The 13,257-nt window shown below is 44.0% G+C and overlaps 1 protein-coding gene across 1 annotated transcript in view; it reads right to left on the bottom strand.

Moving 5' to 3' along the window:
• Window positions 1-10,875, bottom strand: part of MIA3 (melanoma inhibitory activity family, member 3) — a 35,487-nt gene extending 24,612 nt beyond the window's left edge. Inside the window, exons 1-4 of the mRNA XM_014539915.1 lie at window positions 10,722-10,875; window positions 7,365-7,451; window positions 2,089-4,918; window positions 360-521 (exon numbers count right to left, since the gene is read on the bottom strand). Coding sequence (XP_014395401.1) covers window positions 360-521; window positions 2,089-4,918; window positions 7,365-7,451; window positions 10,722-10,850 — 3,208 coding nt within the window. The 5' untranslated portion in view covers window positions 10,851-10,875. The remainder of the gene's footprint in view (window positions 1-359; window positions 522-2,088; window positions 4,919-7,364; window positions 7,452-10,721) is intronic.
• Between the last annotated feature and the right edge of the window lie 2,382 nt (window positions 10,876-13,257).

Raw genomic sequence — 13,257 nt, 5'->3', positions numbered from 1 at the left:
GCCACAAAGTTTCAATCGCACTGTACGTGCGCGCCCGCATGTGTTATTTTGTGGAAGAGCCACACTCAAGGGGCCAAAGAGCTGCATGTGGCTCATGAGCCGCAGTTTGCCGACCACGGGCCTAAGCTAATGCTAGCAGTCATTGGTGTGTGGGTTACTTACAGTCTCCGGCCTGTGTCCTATGATTGATCTCATGTATCTTAGCTCCTGCTTCTGTTGGTTCTAGGATTTCTTACTTTCAGAATGTGTTCATACCTGTATTACTTTCCCCTCTGTTTCCGATTTTTAATAACAAACCTCCTAGAAGCTCTTCTTTATGACATGCTTCTACTTTGTAGAGAAAAATTAGCAAGCTTTACCTGGGTGTTCGTCTTTCTCAGTATTCGGCTTCTGTGACACTTCTAAGACACCCACGTGACTCGACACGGGTTGATCTGAATGGCCAGGCTCCTCAGGAATCTGCATTTTGAGATCTTCTATGTTCTCTTGTGGGAAATTATCTTCCAGCGGTGGCTGTATCTCTATGGGGAAGAATGCACTGTGCGGGCAAAGCTTGCTGACTCCCCCTGAACTCCTCCCTCTGAGCAGCACCCCATCACAGCCCTGGGGCAACCCCCTCTGCCCTCCGAGTGCCGGCAGCTCATGGAGCACAAGTGGGCAGGAAATTAAGAGTTTCAAATGATTCGATCTCACTTCAAAGATAGCTAATCTACATAGTAAAATGTACAAAGAAACCCTTCTTCCAAAATAAATACATAATTAAATGTATTTACAGTAGGGACGTCAATAACCTAATGTCCTCTGGCCACACAGATAAATGTGCAAGAGAATCCAGTCAAGAGCAAAACTAGGACATGTCTCTTCGCTACATAGTAAAATGTACAAAGAAACCCTTCTTCCAAAATAAATACATAATTAAATGTATTTACAGTAGGAACGTCAATAACCTAACGTCCTCTGGCCCACACAGATAAATGTGCAAGAGAATCCAGTTAAGAGCAAAACTAGGACATGTCTCTTCAACACAGAAATGACATGAACTCTCTCATACACAAGCACGCCTATCTCGGAGCCAGCACAGAGAAGGGCGTTACATACAAAGGCAGCTTGCTGAAGTGCCTTCCAATATTGTCAAAGCACCTCTAACGGTCAAAGAGAACCCATTTCCATCCCTAAGAGGCTCAGAGCATAGCCCAATGTGTGACCACAACAGAGATGGATTTCTTTCAAACCTCAGAATCTACCCTGAAAATTCGAGTTTTACATTCTAACCCAATACGTATCTGCTTTCATGAAATGCAAAGGTGGTCCCTTGCCCAAATGCTCGGGGAAATTGGCATCTGGGGAGAAACATTGACCCTGTGCCTTCCTGTCCGCCTGGTTCTCCTCCACATACCCTCAGTTCAAATCCCTGAGTTTGAAAAGCATGGGGGGCAGAGATGAGGGCGTGGAACTCAGAAGCAGCTTACGTCAGGACACTGGCTCAGGGCCAGTTCGACCACTATTTACTCGATGGCTTCTGTGTCAGCTGCTGTGTTAGACTTTCTCTGCATCCTCGCTCAGTGCTTGGCCAATCCGAATGCATGAACCCCAGGGCCCAGTAGAATTGACCTGACCTTGGTGATTGCTCCCAACAGGCAGAAAGAACACGACATCCACCAAAGATGCAAACTGGGAAATGACATCCCTCAGGCAAGGCATCGACTGAAAAGTTAGGCCACTCAATCCTTGTTCCTACTGCAGTTATTTTATGATTGAGAAACTGTGTTCCCAAAAGTGCTTTCATAATTTCACATGGAACTTATACTTGGTTAACAGGTCTATTTTGTGCATCTTTTTCTCGTTTGCATCTTTATCTTTTTAAAGTTTCCTTTTGAAAGCGCTACCATTCTCAACTGTTCTAAGGAGAAAACAGTAAGAAATCCTTATCCGTGCCTGAAAAAAGGCAGGAAGGGACGTGTGGACGTCACTGTGCTGCCTCTTGCCTTTAGACATGCTGTCAGCTGTGGGCAGGGCTTTACAAATAAGGTATAAGGCCCTTCAGCGAACCCCCAACCCAACTGGACAAAGCCACAGGCAGGTACTTACCTTCCGCTGGTCCCCCCCAGCCTCCCTCTGGAGGCTGTGTCGTTGCCAGTGGTCCAGTATCCTCCCCTGTGGAGTGTGTGTACCTGACAAAATAGATCAGGTCTTGAACATCGTCTAGCACTGCAGCCTCTTCAAGAATGTTACGTTCTTCCATTCCCGAATCTCTCCATTCGGTCACAAGAGCATCGAGCATTTTCTCTGCTACGTTCAAAATCTGTGACTCAGACGCCCGGAAGACCTTATCCAGGACTTTCTCCACGTTGTAGGGCAGGCTGTCCCGCTGTGCCGACTTCAGCTTTCGCGACATTTCTTGGAGCATGGCTTCCAGCTCGTGGACATCAAAGTACTTCTGGAACCGCTGCAGAGACTGCTGCTCCTTAAAGAAGCTGCTTATGATAGGCAGGTCCTCCCTGTGGGCGCTGTGCTCTGGCTTTGCGGTTGTGTGTGCAGCCCCGGGGACGTCGCCTTCACGTGCCTCAGCAGCAGCCCCCTGGCTCTGTGTGTCCATGAACTTCTGTGTGTCCTCCTGGCCCGCTTTCGAGAGCTCTACCCCAGGCTTCGCTGCGAGCCCCGAGGTCTTCGGGTCTTCCTCAGGGTTGTCTTCTTTAAGATAACCAGGGTCTTGACTCCGAAGTACTTCATCTAACTCCGGAGTCTGATATTTTCTCTTGTCAGGAAAGTCACTCCCTTCAGATGGTCTCTGTGCTTTCTTACCTGCAGGAGGGCTTTCTTCTGTTTCTACCTCCGGGCCACCAGGTTCCTTGCCTAGCGTGCCTACCCCTCTGCCCTCAGTTTCATTTTTGCTTTCAGTTTCCAAAATATTACTAGTGTTTTCTTTGTTTTCTTCAGTTTCTACATTAGTATTTATGGCGTCGAAAATTCCACTTCCAGAGACTTGCGGATTAACATCTAACTGCCTGTCCTGCATCTCAGGGCCTTTTTCTTTAGACTGTTTTGCACTTACAGCATTTTCGTCCTCCAGCAGTTCTTCAGCGCTGGAATCGTCATCCTCTGCCTCTGGTTGTTCAGGATGGAAACCTGGTACTTCTGAGCTATCAGTCTGGCCTGCTATTTCTGCTTCCGGAGTGCCTGGCTGTGGATGAACAAGCTCTTCACTTAAGGTGTCCCCTGTGACCTCTTCCTCATTCAGCCTTGTCTTCCCCTTCACTTCCTTATTAACTGCAGCAGCCACATCTCCTGGCTGCCCGGACAAATTTCTTCCCAGAATGGAACCCTCATCTTCCAGTTCTGCTGACAAACCAATTTCATCGGGAGAGGAGAACCTAGGTTGATTTTGAGTTTTAAGAAGCTGTTCCTCTTTAAATTCCTCACTTGGATGCTCCGCTGCGGGCATGTGTTGTTCTGGTCCATTTCCGGAAACATCTATTCCCTTCTCCACACTGTCTCTGGATGCATTATGCTCATTATCTCCCAAGAGCCGTGTACCATCCATGGCTTCCTGTTTAATCTTTTCTTCCTTCATTTCATTCCCTGCAGCTCTATGTTTCCATACATTCACTGAGTCACCTTCCGAAATCTGTTCTCCAGGCTTCTCTTCATGAGCCATTCCTTTTGAGATATGAACAGCTGCTCCTTTTAGGTCATTTTCTTTGTTATAAAAGGCTGATTTTAATATTTCTTTACCCTTTTCAGTAGCTGGCAAAGAGTTGAGGTTACTGCTTTGCATAGAACCAGGCAGAGTCCTGTCTTCTTTCTTTCCATCCTCCAATCCTTTCTTACCTTCCACCAGGTCCCTGTTGGATTCCTCAACAGTCCTCCCTTTTCCTTTAATATGAAGTTCTGTGTCCATTAATGGGTTTTTGTCATTGTTTGTTTTAGGAACTTCTACAATCAAAAGACCATCCTCTGCCTTTTCAGGGTCATTATCATCTGCTGCTGATTGTGGTTTCCCCCATTTGCTGTCTGGGATTAATCCATCCTCACCTTCCTCTTCTTCCGCTGAATCAGAACTCTCAAAATCCATACCTGTTTGCTCTTCACCTTCTGTGACAGCAGAGAAGACAGTATCCTCCAAAGTTGTTCGTATATTTTTATCACCCTTTTTGATGCCAAGGGGCTGAGTTATTACCTCCCCCTCATCCTCTTCACTTGAATTCTGCTCTTTATCGGTTAAATATTTCTCAACTTCAGATTCCACTGGCATTTTCAAATCCTCTCCATCTGTGAAGGTTAGTAATGGCAACTCATCAAAGTCTTCTTCATCTTCTTCCTCTTCGTCCTTCCCAACTACGTAGTACTCAGCATCTGATTCCTCATCAAAATCGTCTTCTAAGGAAGTAACGAGCCTGGTTGTCTCGTCATCAGACACAAGTGCATCAGCAGTTGAGCCAAATTTGGTTTTCAAGTCCACAGTCATTTCTTTTTTCAAAAGTTTATAAGCATCAGTCTTCTGCTCGTTGGAGAGCTGAGAGCTATTGCTGGCTGTGTTGTTTTCACTGGCTGACACGGTTAAGTTATCTCGAAGCATTTCTTCCAGCGGTTCCGATGAGGATTGTTCTCCCTGAGGGTGATTTCTTTGACTGTTTACAGGGGGGTGGTTCTTCGGAGCCTCATGACGGTCCTGGAGTTCCTTGGTGCTTTCTGAGAAAACACTTTCTCTTTCTTCTGAGGTAGCTTGCACTGAATCAGTTTCAAGGTCACTTTCTTCAGGTACTTCAGGAGGCTCTTCCACAGGCTGAGAGGTTTTTTCTAGAGCTTTCTCAGAATCTCTAGTTGCAGAATTGTGCAAATCCAAAAATCCTAGAAGTTCTTCTATATTATAGTTATCAAAAGTGTCTCTTCCCCCATCAAAGCAAACAAAATCTGTCTCCTGGAAGGGAAAGAAAAACATTAGTGTATCCGTAGCCTGTGTCACAAGAGCAAACTCTCAGCCATGCCAATGACAGAGATAGCCTCAAGGTCATGTTTGGCTTAGGGGGCTTTTGTGCCAGCCTCGGGCAATGACTGTTCCTCCGTAGTCGGGAGATAGGAGGCCGGAACCCACTTTTCCCTGGCTTTCTGCTTCCCCAAGGAAATACTTTCACATGAATAATACTGCCGGCTTCCCTTCACTCTGTCTTCTCCAGGGGAGGGATGACTCAGGCAGCTGGTGAGTTTGCCCTGTTTTCTGTTTGGGACCAGCTGGAAGGAGCACACATCCTCCCTCTTCAATGCTGTCAGTTAGAGGGACATCTCCCCTGGGAATAACCAACCCGCCACCCCCTCCCCCTTCCTGAGCGATGCCTCTGGCTGTGTTAGTCTGTCTTATTCTAGACCGCAATGTCCGAAAGCCCCTTATTTCTGCACACTTGAAGCATGTTTGCCAAAAAACTCCAGCAATAAATAATGGTGACAATTTAGCCTCCATCTGCCTGACTCCTGGGTCTCTCAATGTGTTCTGAGCACAAAAGGTGAAAAGTGAGGTGTCAGTGATTGGGTCCCCCAACTTCCAACATTGATACCTGATGTCCTGGGAATTCACCACGTAATAATTTGTCTAGCTCCTCTGCCATCCGGCTTTCTAAGCTGAACCTCTCTGCTGACCCAGCCAGAACCTGGCAGAATCCCCTTGCTGTCGGTTGGCTCTGAGTCTACACGGATTTTGTCTCTTATTTTCCTTAGGTTGGGAAAGATAAATCAGCTCAAGACGTATCTTATTGAAATACAGGTGCACAGGAAGTAAAAATGTAAAGGAACAGAGAACGGTGTCAAGGGGGTTCCCACCTAATTATTACCACAAGGATAACTTGAAAACAAGTAAGGGATATACTCTAAATCAGGATTCTTGGTGTCATTAAAATCTGCTTTCAGGACTCTCAGTAATCCTATATTCTTCCTTTCCTCCCTTAAAAACCCTATGGACATAAAAGGGGCTACAAAGGGAAAAGTTAAAAAAATCAACAAAGATAATTTTCTTCTCCTAACTAAACTTTCAATTACTCTGGGGAGGTCTGACCAGTGTGGTGGGGATAAATTATATTTCCTTTTTCCATCGCATGCATTTCTAAGCCATTTGCTTAACTGAGGGAAGCATGCAAAGGTTGGTGCAAGGAGAAGGCAGATTCCCAAACAAGTGAGGTCCCTTGACCAAGGAACTGCTGTCTCCCACTTACCCCGAAGTCTCTTCATTCGGAGTGAGGCCAAACAGGCAACAAGGCTGATTTTATGACCCTTGGGATCATCAGGAACTTTTAAGAATAGCGATGGCTCTAAAACGTCACCCATTCTGCCACTCTCATCTGAGAGCTGCTCTTGGCCAGCAGCTAGCACACTCTGAAGCAACTCCAAAGAGCTGCTCAAAGACTTCTGAATGAAGGTGGGCATCAATTATTATACATTTTAAAACTGCAGAAATAATCAGCAGAATGAGGATCTCAGAACACAAAATCCTTGTCTTGACAAAGCTATTTTAAGTCAGTGCTCCCTAGAGGAGGGATTTATAGAATTGGTGCCATCGGTACCTTGTAGATTTGCGACAGGACTGCATCTGAAACTTGCACGTTCCCTTTTCCAAATCTAAAATGTAACTGTAATCCCTTAAGTCACTGACAGGTCAATGATAAGAAAATCCCTGTAAATCTGCATTTCTGACCTAGTACATAAATTAGGGTTTGATCAATTTAACCTGATTTCTATCTACGTAAACTATCTAATAGCTATTCCTTTTGCTTATAAAAAGAATTATCTCATTTTAATAACTAAATGCAAAGAAACTGAATTCTTAACTTTTTTCATAAAAAGTAACAAAGAAAAACCCTGTATGAGAGTACACAGCCTTGTATAAGATGTGCTTCAATGTAGATAACTATCAGATTATAAGTCTCCTAGATATTCTTTTCAAATTTTTCTTTTTTTCTATTTTTAAAGGTAACCTGATCCTAAATTAAAATCTGAAACACAAACATTAACTTTTTTTTTTTTTTTTAACCAAAACACATTCAAAGACTTAAAAAAATACAGCAGGTCCTTGAATAACATCTTGTTCAATGTCATTTCATTATCATGTTGTGAGATGCCATGGAAACGTAACTCTTGCTTATATCAATTAGCCTATGATAAAACTGGCTTTATGTCATTTTGCTTAAAGTCAAAGAACCCACAGAGGACATTAAGTGAGTACTTAATGTAGTTAACAACTGATGAATTTGTAAGCCAAATATAGGGTGTCCCAAAATTCACGCAAGATTTGCAATTGAATTGAATTGCAAATCTTGCATGAATTTTGGGACACTCTATAATGGAGAACCCCCCCCCCCAAAAAAAAATCCACAACTTACATCTGCTGGAATTTGTAGCTCTTCTTTCGTGTATTTATGGACTATCTGAAGTAAATCCTTTGGAAAATATCCAAAAATACGTCCAACCTATATAAAAAGAATGGGCAAAAGAAAAGCTATCAATCAAAATTCTGTACCAGAAATATAAATGAGAGAAATGTAAATGAGAGGAAATACACAAATGGACAGGTAGATATAATCACAGAAATACACAGTCACTATGATTAGAGATTTTTAATCCAATTAAAATTAAGTATATAATATTGCAAAGCCAACTTTTCTAAAACCACTTATGTTTTCTTTCAATACTCAGCTTAATGCTAAACACAGGGCACATAAAGTTAGGTTTTGAAGTAGATAAAAGATCTGCACAAGAGAAGATTGTTGTATATTATGTGATTGAAACTATGCAAATCAAAGCTGATTGGAAACACAATTCCATATAACCTCTGGCAAAAATTTACCTGCATGTTTCATAGCACTGCTCACAAACCAGTACTTATGTCTCTCTTAAACCAATAAACACCATTCACAAAAATTAATAAGTAAAAAATATAAAATTTCTGAAATGTACTGATCAACACAACAAAAGGCAAACAAATATTTATTGATATTTATGGGTTGTACTAGCTTTTTCAAAAACTAGACTTTCCAGGTATTTGGAAGAACATAAAATTCATACTAATCTACACATCATTTAGTTTTATGCAGAGTAAACCTCTGTAGAAGATGATCCCACTTATCTACAGCACTAGCAGCTAAGGTTATACTACAAAGCATGTCCTCTTGGGAAACATACACTGCCTGTTACTAGCTGCAGTCTGAAAGAGAGTGTTAGATCTCTTCCCAGTCATTCCAGAAGGAGGCTGATAGGTGGATCAAATGCACAAAAAGAAAACAAAAGGCTATCTTATCGCTAACTCCTAAAATATCCTCATTATGAGTGCTCTTGTTTTATCTGGCAACTACCTGAGAGCCAGTGTTGGTGGTGGAGTAGTGCCTTGGAGATTAGATAAGCCAGGGCAATTAAAAACTGCCACATTGGCAGCTGAAGTCTGAAATTCTAAGAAACCAAAAAAGACGGTAGGATGAAAACTAAGAAATAGAAAGAAGAATCATTTGAAAGCCAAGGAGAGAGAGTTTTAATTTCATAAAGTGTAAGGGCCACAAAATGAGAGAGGAAAGTGAGGGAAAAGATCCTTTTCTCCTTCTCAGGAAAATTTTATTTAGAGAGAATGTGGAAAAGGGGAAAAAATCAGATCTGTAGAGAAAGGAAATACATTTATCTTTGTGTTGTCTTTGCTGTATAAAACTTTATTTTTATACTGGGTGGGGTCCCCTTTCTTATGATCTGACCCCTCCCCAAAATGTTGCAGAATCATGGGCCCTTGTAACCAGAAATAATTTTTATAATTGGTTTCCAACTATCATCCCTGCCAGGGAACTGCTAATGATTTGATTTGGGGCGGGGGGGAGCAAAATATTTTTTCAAGAGAACAAATTCTGCATAGCTACTATGCGAACAAATGTCAACGTCACCGCCCTGAAAGGAAATATTCAAAAGCAGCGGTTCTCAACCTGTGGGTTGCGACCCCTTTGGGGATCGAACGACCCTTTCACAGGGGTCGCCTCAGACCATCGGAAAACACATATATAATTATATTGTTTTTGTGATTAATCACTATGCTTTAATGATGTTCAATTTGTAACAATGAAATTGGGGGTCACCACAACATGAGGAACTGTATTAAAGGGTCACGGCATTAGGAAGGTTGAGAACCACTGTTCAAAAGGAAGATGGGCTACACATGGGCCCTTCCATTTCAGAGCTTTTGATTTCATACGAGCTAAGACAGCACACACACTAACTGCAATGCAAAGCAGAGAAAGCGGTCCCACAAGCAGTGCAAACACAGTGTCCCCTAAACAATTATCAGACAGCAAAGACCCTGCTGGCCGGGTGCAGGGGGCAGTGCTTCCCACAGAAGGCAGGATGAGAGTAGGGCCCGGAAAGAAGGCAGGCTTTCTAGATGCGAGTCAGGTGGTGAACATGAGTGTGGAGGTAGAAAAATGCAAGTTGAGGTCACTTATCCAAAGGCTCACACTTGACCACCAGATTAAAAATGTAGCGTAGGGACACGGAACAAACTCTCCCAGAATAAAGGTTACTAAGAAATCTCATGTGCTAGACTTGAAAGAAACAGAATAAATTCTTCTTTGTAGCAAATGATTCAACTGGGATTCTGCCTAAATGCAAGGACTGTCCCTGCCCAGTTGGCCTTTGAAGATTCCTCCCTGGGAACCGGGAACGCCAACAAAATCAACCTGCTTTTCCCCATGGAGGATTCTCAAGCCTTATTTTCTGTTGTTTGTTTGGTGTTTTATTGAGATTGAAAGCTTTCACAGTTGGGACTGGATATTTGTCCAAGTTTGGACAACCCCAAGGACATCAAGGACTGTTGCTACTTTCAATAAATACATAGTCCACACATCAAACTTTTTAAAAAGGACAAGAACTCATAAGCCTCCCAATCAGCTCACTCCCAGTGAATCTCTTCATTCAAAACATCACAGCATGATGCACTCACTGGTTGCCATGTCTGCTATCAGGACAACCACGGAACTGGGTGGAATCGAGCTGCTGGGGGGACTACTGGCAACAAGTGTCCAAAAAGCAGGAAGAGGATGACCCAGAAGTTGCCAATAAACCAAACAAGAAGGCACACAGTGACAATGACATTTTGGTTTTTTAACAGACTAAGAACAGCACACATGCTTAGGTAACTGTTCCCAGAGCTGCCAGTTTTTCAAATATTCATAATTTAGTAAAAAAGAAATGTACACAAGACCAGCTTTCCTCGTGAATGCCCGAAACCCTATCTCGCACATAGCTTACAGGAATAAGTCTCAAACCCATGAGTCCTTTCGTTTTAAAGCTACGGAATTTCAGGCGGCGCCATTTCCACCTTTGCTGTGTATGGAGCACGCATGGCTGAGAAGGCCTAGAACGTGATGCTGAGGAGCAGTAGCTGGAAGCAGTTCAGTTCTATTTAGGAAATCTCTGCTGAGCCCCTACTCTGTGCCAAGCCTGCTGCCTGCTGGGGACACACAGCAGAGGACAGGTTAACGCCATCCAGGACCCCAAGGAAACAGTTACTTAAATCGACATTGCTAAACGAGCCCATACAACGTCAGAAAAGAAAGCATGTCATTTTCCCCATCTTCTTCCTGGCAGAATTTGCACGTGGCTCACCATGTCTGCAGGTTCTAAGTTGCAATCCTTTTCTTTTTCCTGAATAAATCTCTTTTGGTGATGAAAAAGGAAAAGAAAAGAAACGATGTCAAATTTTTACTTACAGTTCCAGCCCAAACTTCCGGCGATGTCCCCGCCAGTTTATAGTAGACATGGACATGGTCTCCTTTTTTAAAATTCACAAAACGACAATCTGGGCCGGTAAAGTCTTCCATAGCCTCAGCCCGGTACATCAACACTGTATGTAAAGAGAGAAAAGAAATAACCAGAGATCACCATTCGACTTGCACAGCCCATATTGACTGATCAGGAAATACAGGAACCCACTGCAAACAACTTTCTCCGGTACTATCTGCAGTCGATCACTTTCAAGTTACATGCTCCAAGCATCTAAAATCTTTAGAGCTTTATCGTGATAAATCAGGACATCGCCTGCAAGGGTAGACAGGGCAGACAGAAACTCTCACTGGTTTTCTTTATGGAAAATGCTGAGAAACAAAAACCAATGTGTCCACCACCACCAAAGGCTGGTCTCAAATAAAACTCTTGGTCCCCTCTCTAACTTGCAAATCCTCGATCTCTGCTGTTTCATAATCATAAAAAAGCTTCATTTTGCAATGGTAAATTCAAGGGCAGATGCTGACTCGCTTAAGCATGGCTGTATGCAGAGGTAGTAGCCACTGGGGAGAGCACCCAGGAACCCCCAGGGGGTCAATTAACTTGAACTAACCACGAAAAGGCACTATTTTTAAGTGGCTCTAACTGGTACCACCCAGCAGTAAACACTGTCAGTTTCATTTGTGGCCAAGTTGTTCTTTCCTTATAATATCTACGAAAATCAACGGGCAAGGATGTCACACCCTATGTGACAGATCCAATCACATTACAAGGTAATGTTTCCTGAAGGTAAAGAATGTTTACTGGAGCCAACATTAAGAAGGTTTCAGAACCAAGTTAAAATAGCTTTATTTACCTGTTGCTATGAACAAAACCAAAAGTGGACATCACCTGTGGCAGGGATTAAGCAAAACTTGTGAATACTGTTCAGTAGTTACCTTCAGTCTTAAAATGCAGGACTTAAATCACATCCGATCTAGAAACTGGTGGAAGTATTTTTCTTTTTGTTGGCCAAATACACAGTTTCGCATATAAGACGAAATGGACAATAAATGCAATTAAGTAGCAGAAAAAAAGGAGGATGAAATGGAAGTAATACTTTTCCACAAGGCAATTAGCAATAAATACATGAAAACGTATCTTTTCATGAGGGACAAACATAAAGGGGGTTATGTGGATTTTGAAGCTAAAAATCTCATTATTTTAATGCATGCCATCAACCTAATTCAGATATAATTGGGTGAGAGGCCAGACAGAAGGTGACAGGCAATTTAAGACTGGGGACTCTATGACAATTGGAAATAGCAATGTTTCTCTCGGTCCGGTCCCCTCAACAGATCATTGAGGATTTCTCATCGTAATGGGATGACACCATAACGCAGGCTGTAGAACAGCTATCTGAAAGCTCATGCGTACAACACGGCCCCTACCCTGCCTCAGCTGCTTCCTGCTGTGCTTGGGTGACATCTGGTTGGACACATGCCATGTGACCACTTACGGGCCCTTCCAATACCTGGTCTCCTACTGAGGAAGCATCGCCATGTGATTCTCCAGGCAATGGGTTTTGAGGAACTCAGGTGGGATTGCTCTTGGAAGCACTGGAGAGAGGCTGTTCGCCACAGCCAGCCCGTCTTGCTAATAACCCGGCTTTGCTCCGAGAGAAAACTACAGGAAAAACCGTGAAGCTGCGCCGCGTTTGTAGCGTTTATTTACATGGGCCCCAGGGTTACCTCCAGAAATGGCGCTCCAGGGATACAAACTCCAAATGATGAAACTGGTTTTTGAATAACGCCACTCTGCATAGAAGCAGCTAAACTGTAGGCCGATGGCCTTTCCAGAAAGATCGTTTTCTATACCTTCTGATTACTATTTAGGAACCGCCTTTTTGGAAGCGGTTATTAGTAAGTTAAGGCTATTTGAGACCGGCTGGGAGACTGCAAGACTGATCTTGGTTCAGCAAACGCGTAAGCCTCGGAGATCCCAACAACGCAAGGGGCTAAGGCTAAAGCTGGCTGGGTTTATGCAACCCTCGGAGTAGTGAATATAGTATCACTGTCACTGTAATAGTCCTCGCCATCGGAGAATGAAGATCTCTACCCATCGCACCCTTCCCCCGCCCCCACCAATCTGAGGCAGGGGAACAGTTCCGCTTCCTGCACAAAGACGAGGAGGCTGTGGGGTCCCAGGTGGCCGAGGCAGATCCTCCGACACTTTCAGAGCCAAAGACTGTGGCCTTGCCGGCGCCCTCCCCGCCCGGCTGCCGGCAAGACTTCAAGCACCGAAATGACAGGACAGAGCCAGAGCGGGATGGAGACCCTGGAATGCGCCGCATGCCTGGACTCTGAGGCTGTCCCAACCCCAAAACTCCAGTATCCGTCCAAAAGGCGGCATGCGCCCCAATCCGAGCGAAGCAGAAGGGCCAAGGGGCAGCGCCCTTCCCGAAACCTATCATCAACGTGGAGCAGGGCATCCGCCCCGCGAGCCCGGAGCGCATCTGCCCGCGGACAGCACCCACCGGGTCCC

The sequence above is a fragment of the Myotis brandtii genome, unplaced genomic scaffold (genome assembly GCF_000412655.1).
Source record: "Myotis brandtii unplaced genomic scaffold, ASM41265v1 scaffold231, whole genome shotgun sequence".
NCBI lineage: Eukaryota > Metazoa > Chordata > Mammalia > Chiroptera > Vespertilionidae > Myotis > Myotis brandtii.
The sequence above is the reverse complement of the archived record's forward strand: the minus strand, read 5'-3'. Positions and strand labels throughout refer to the sequence as shown.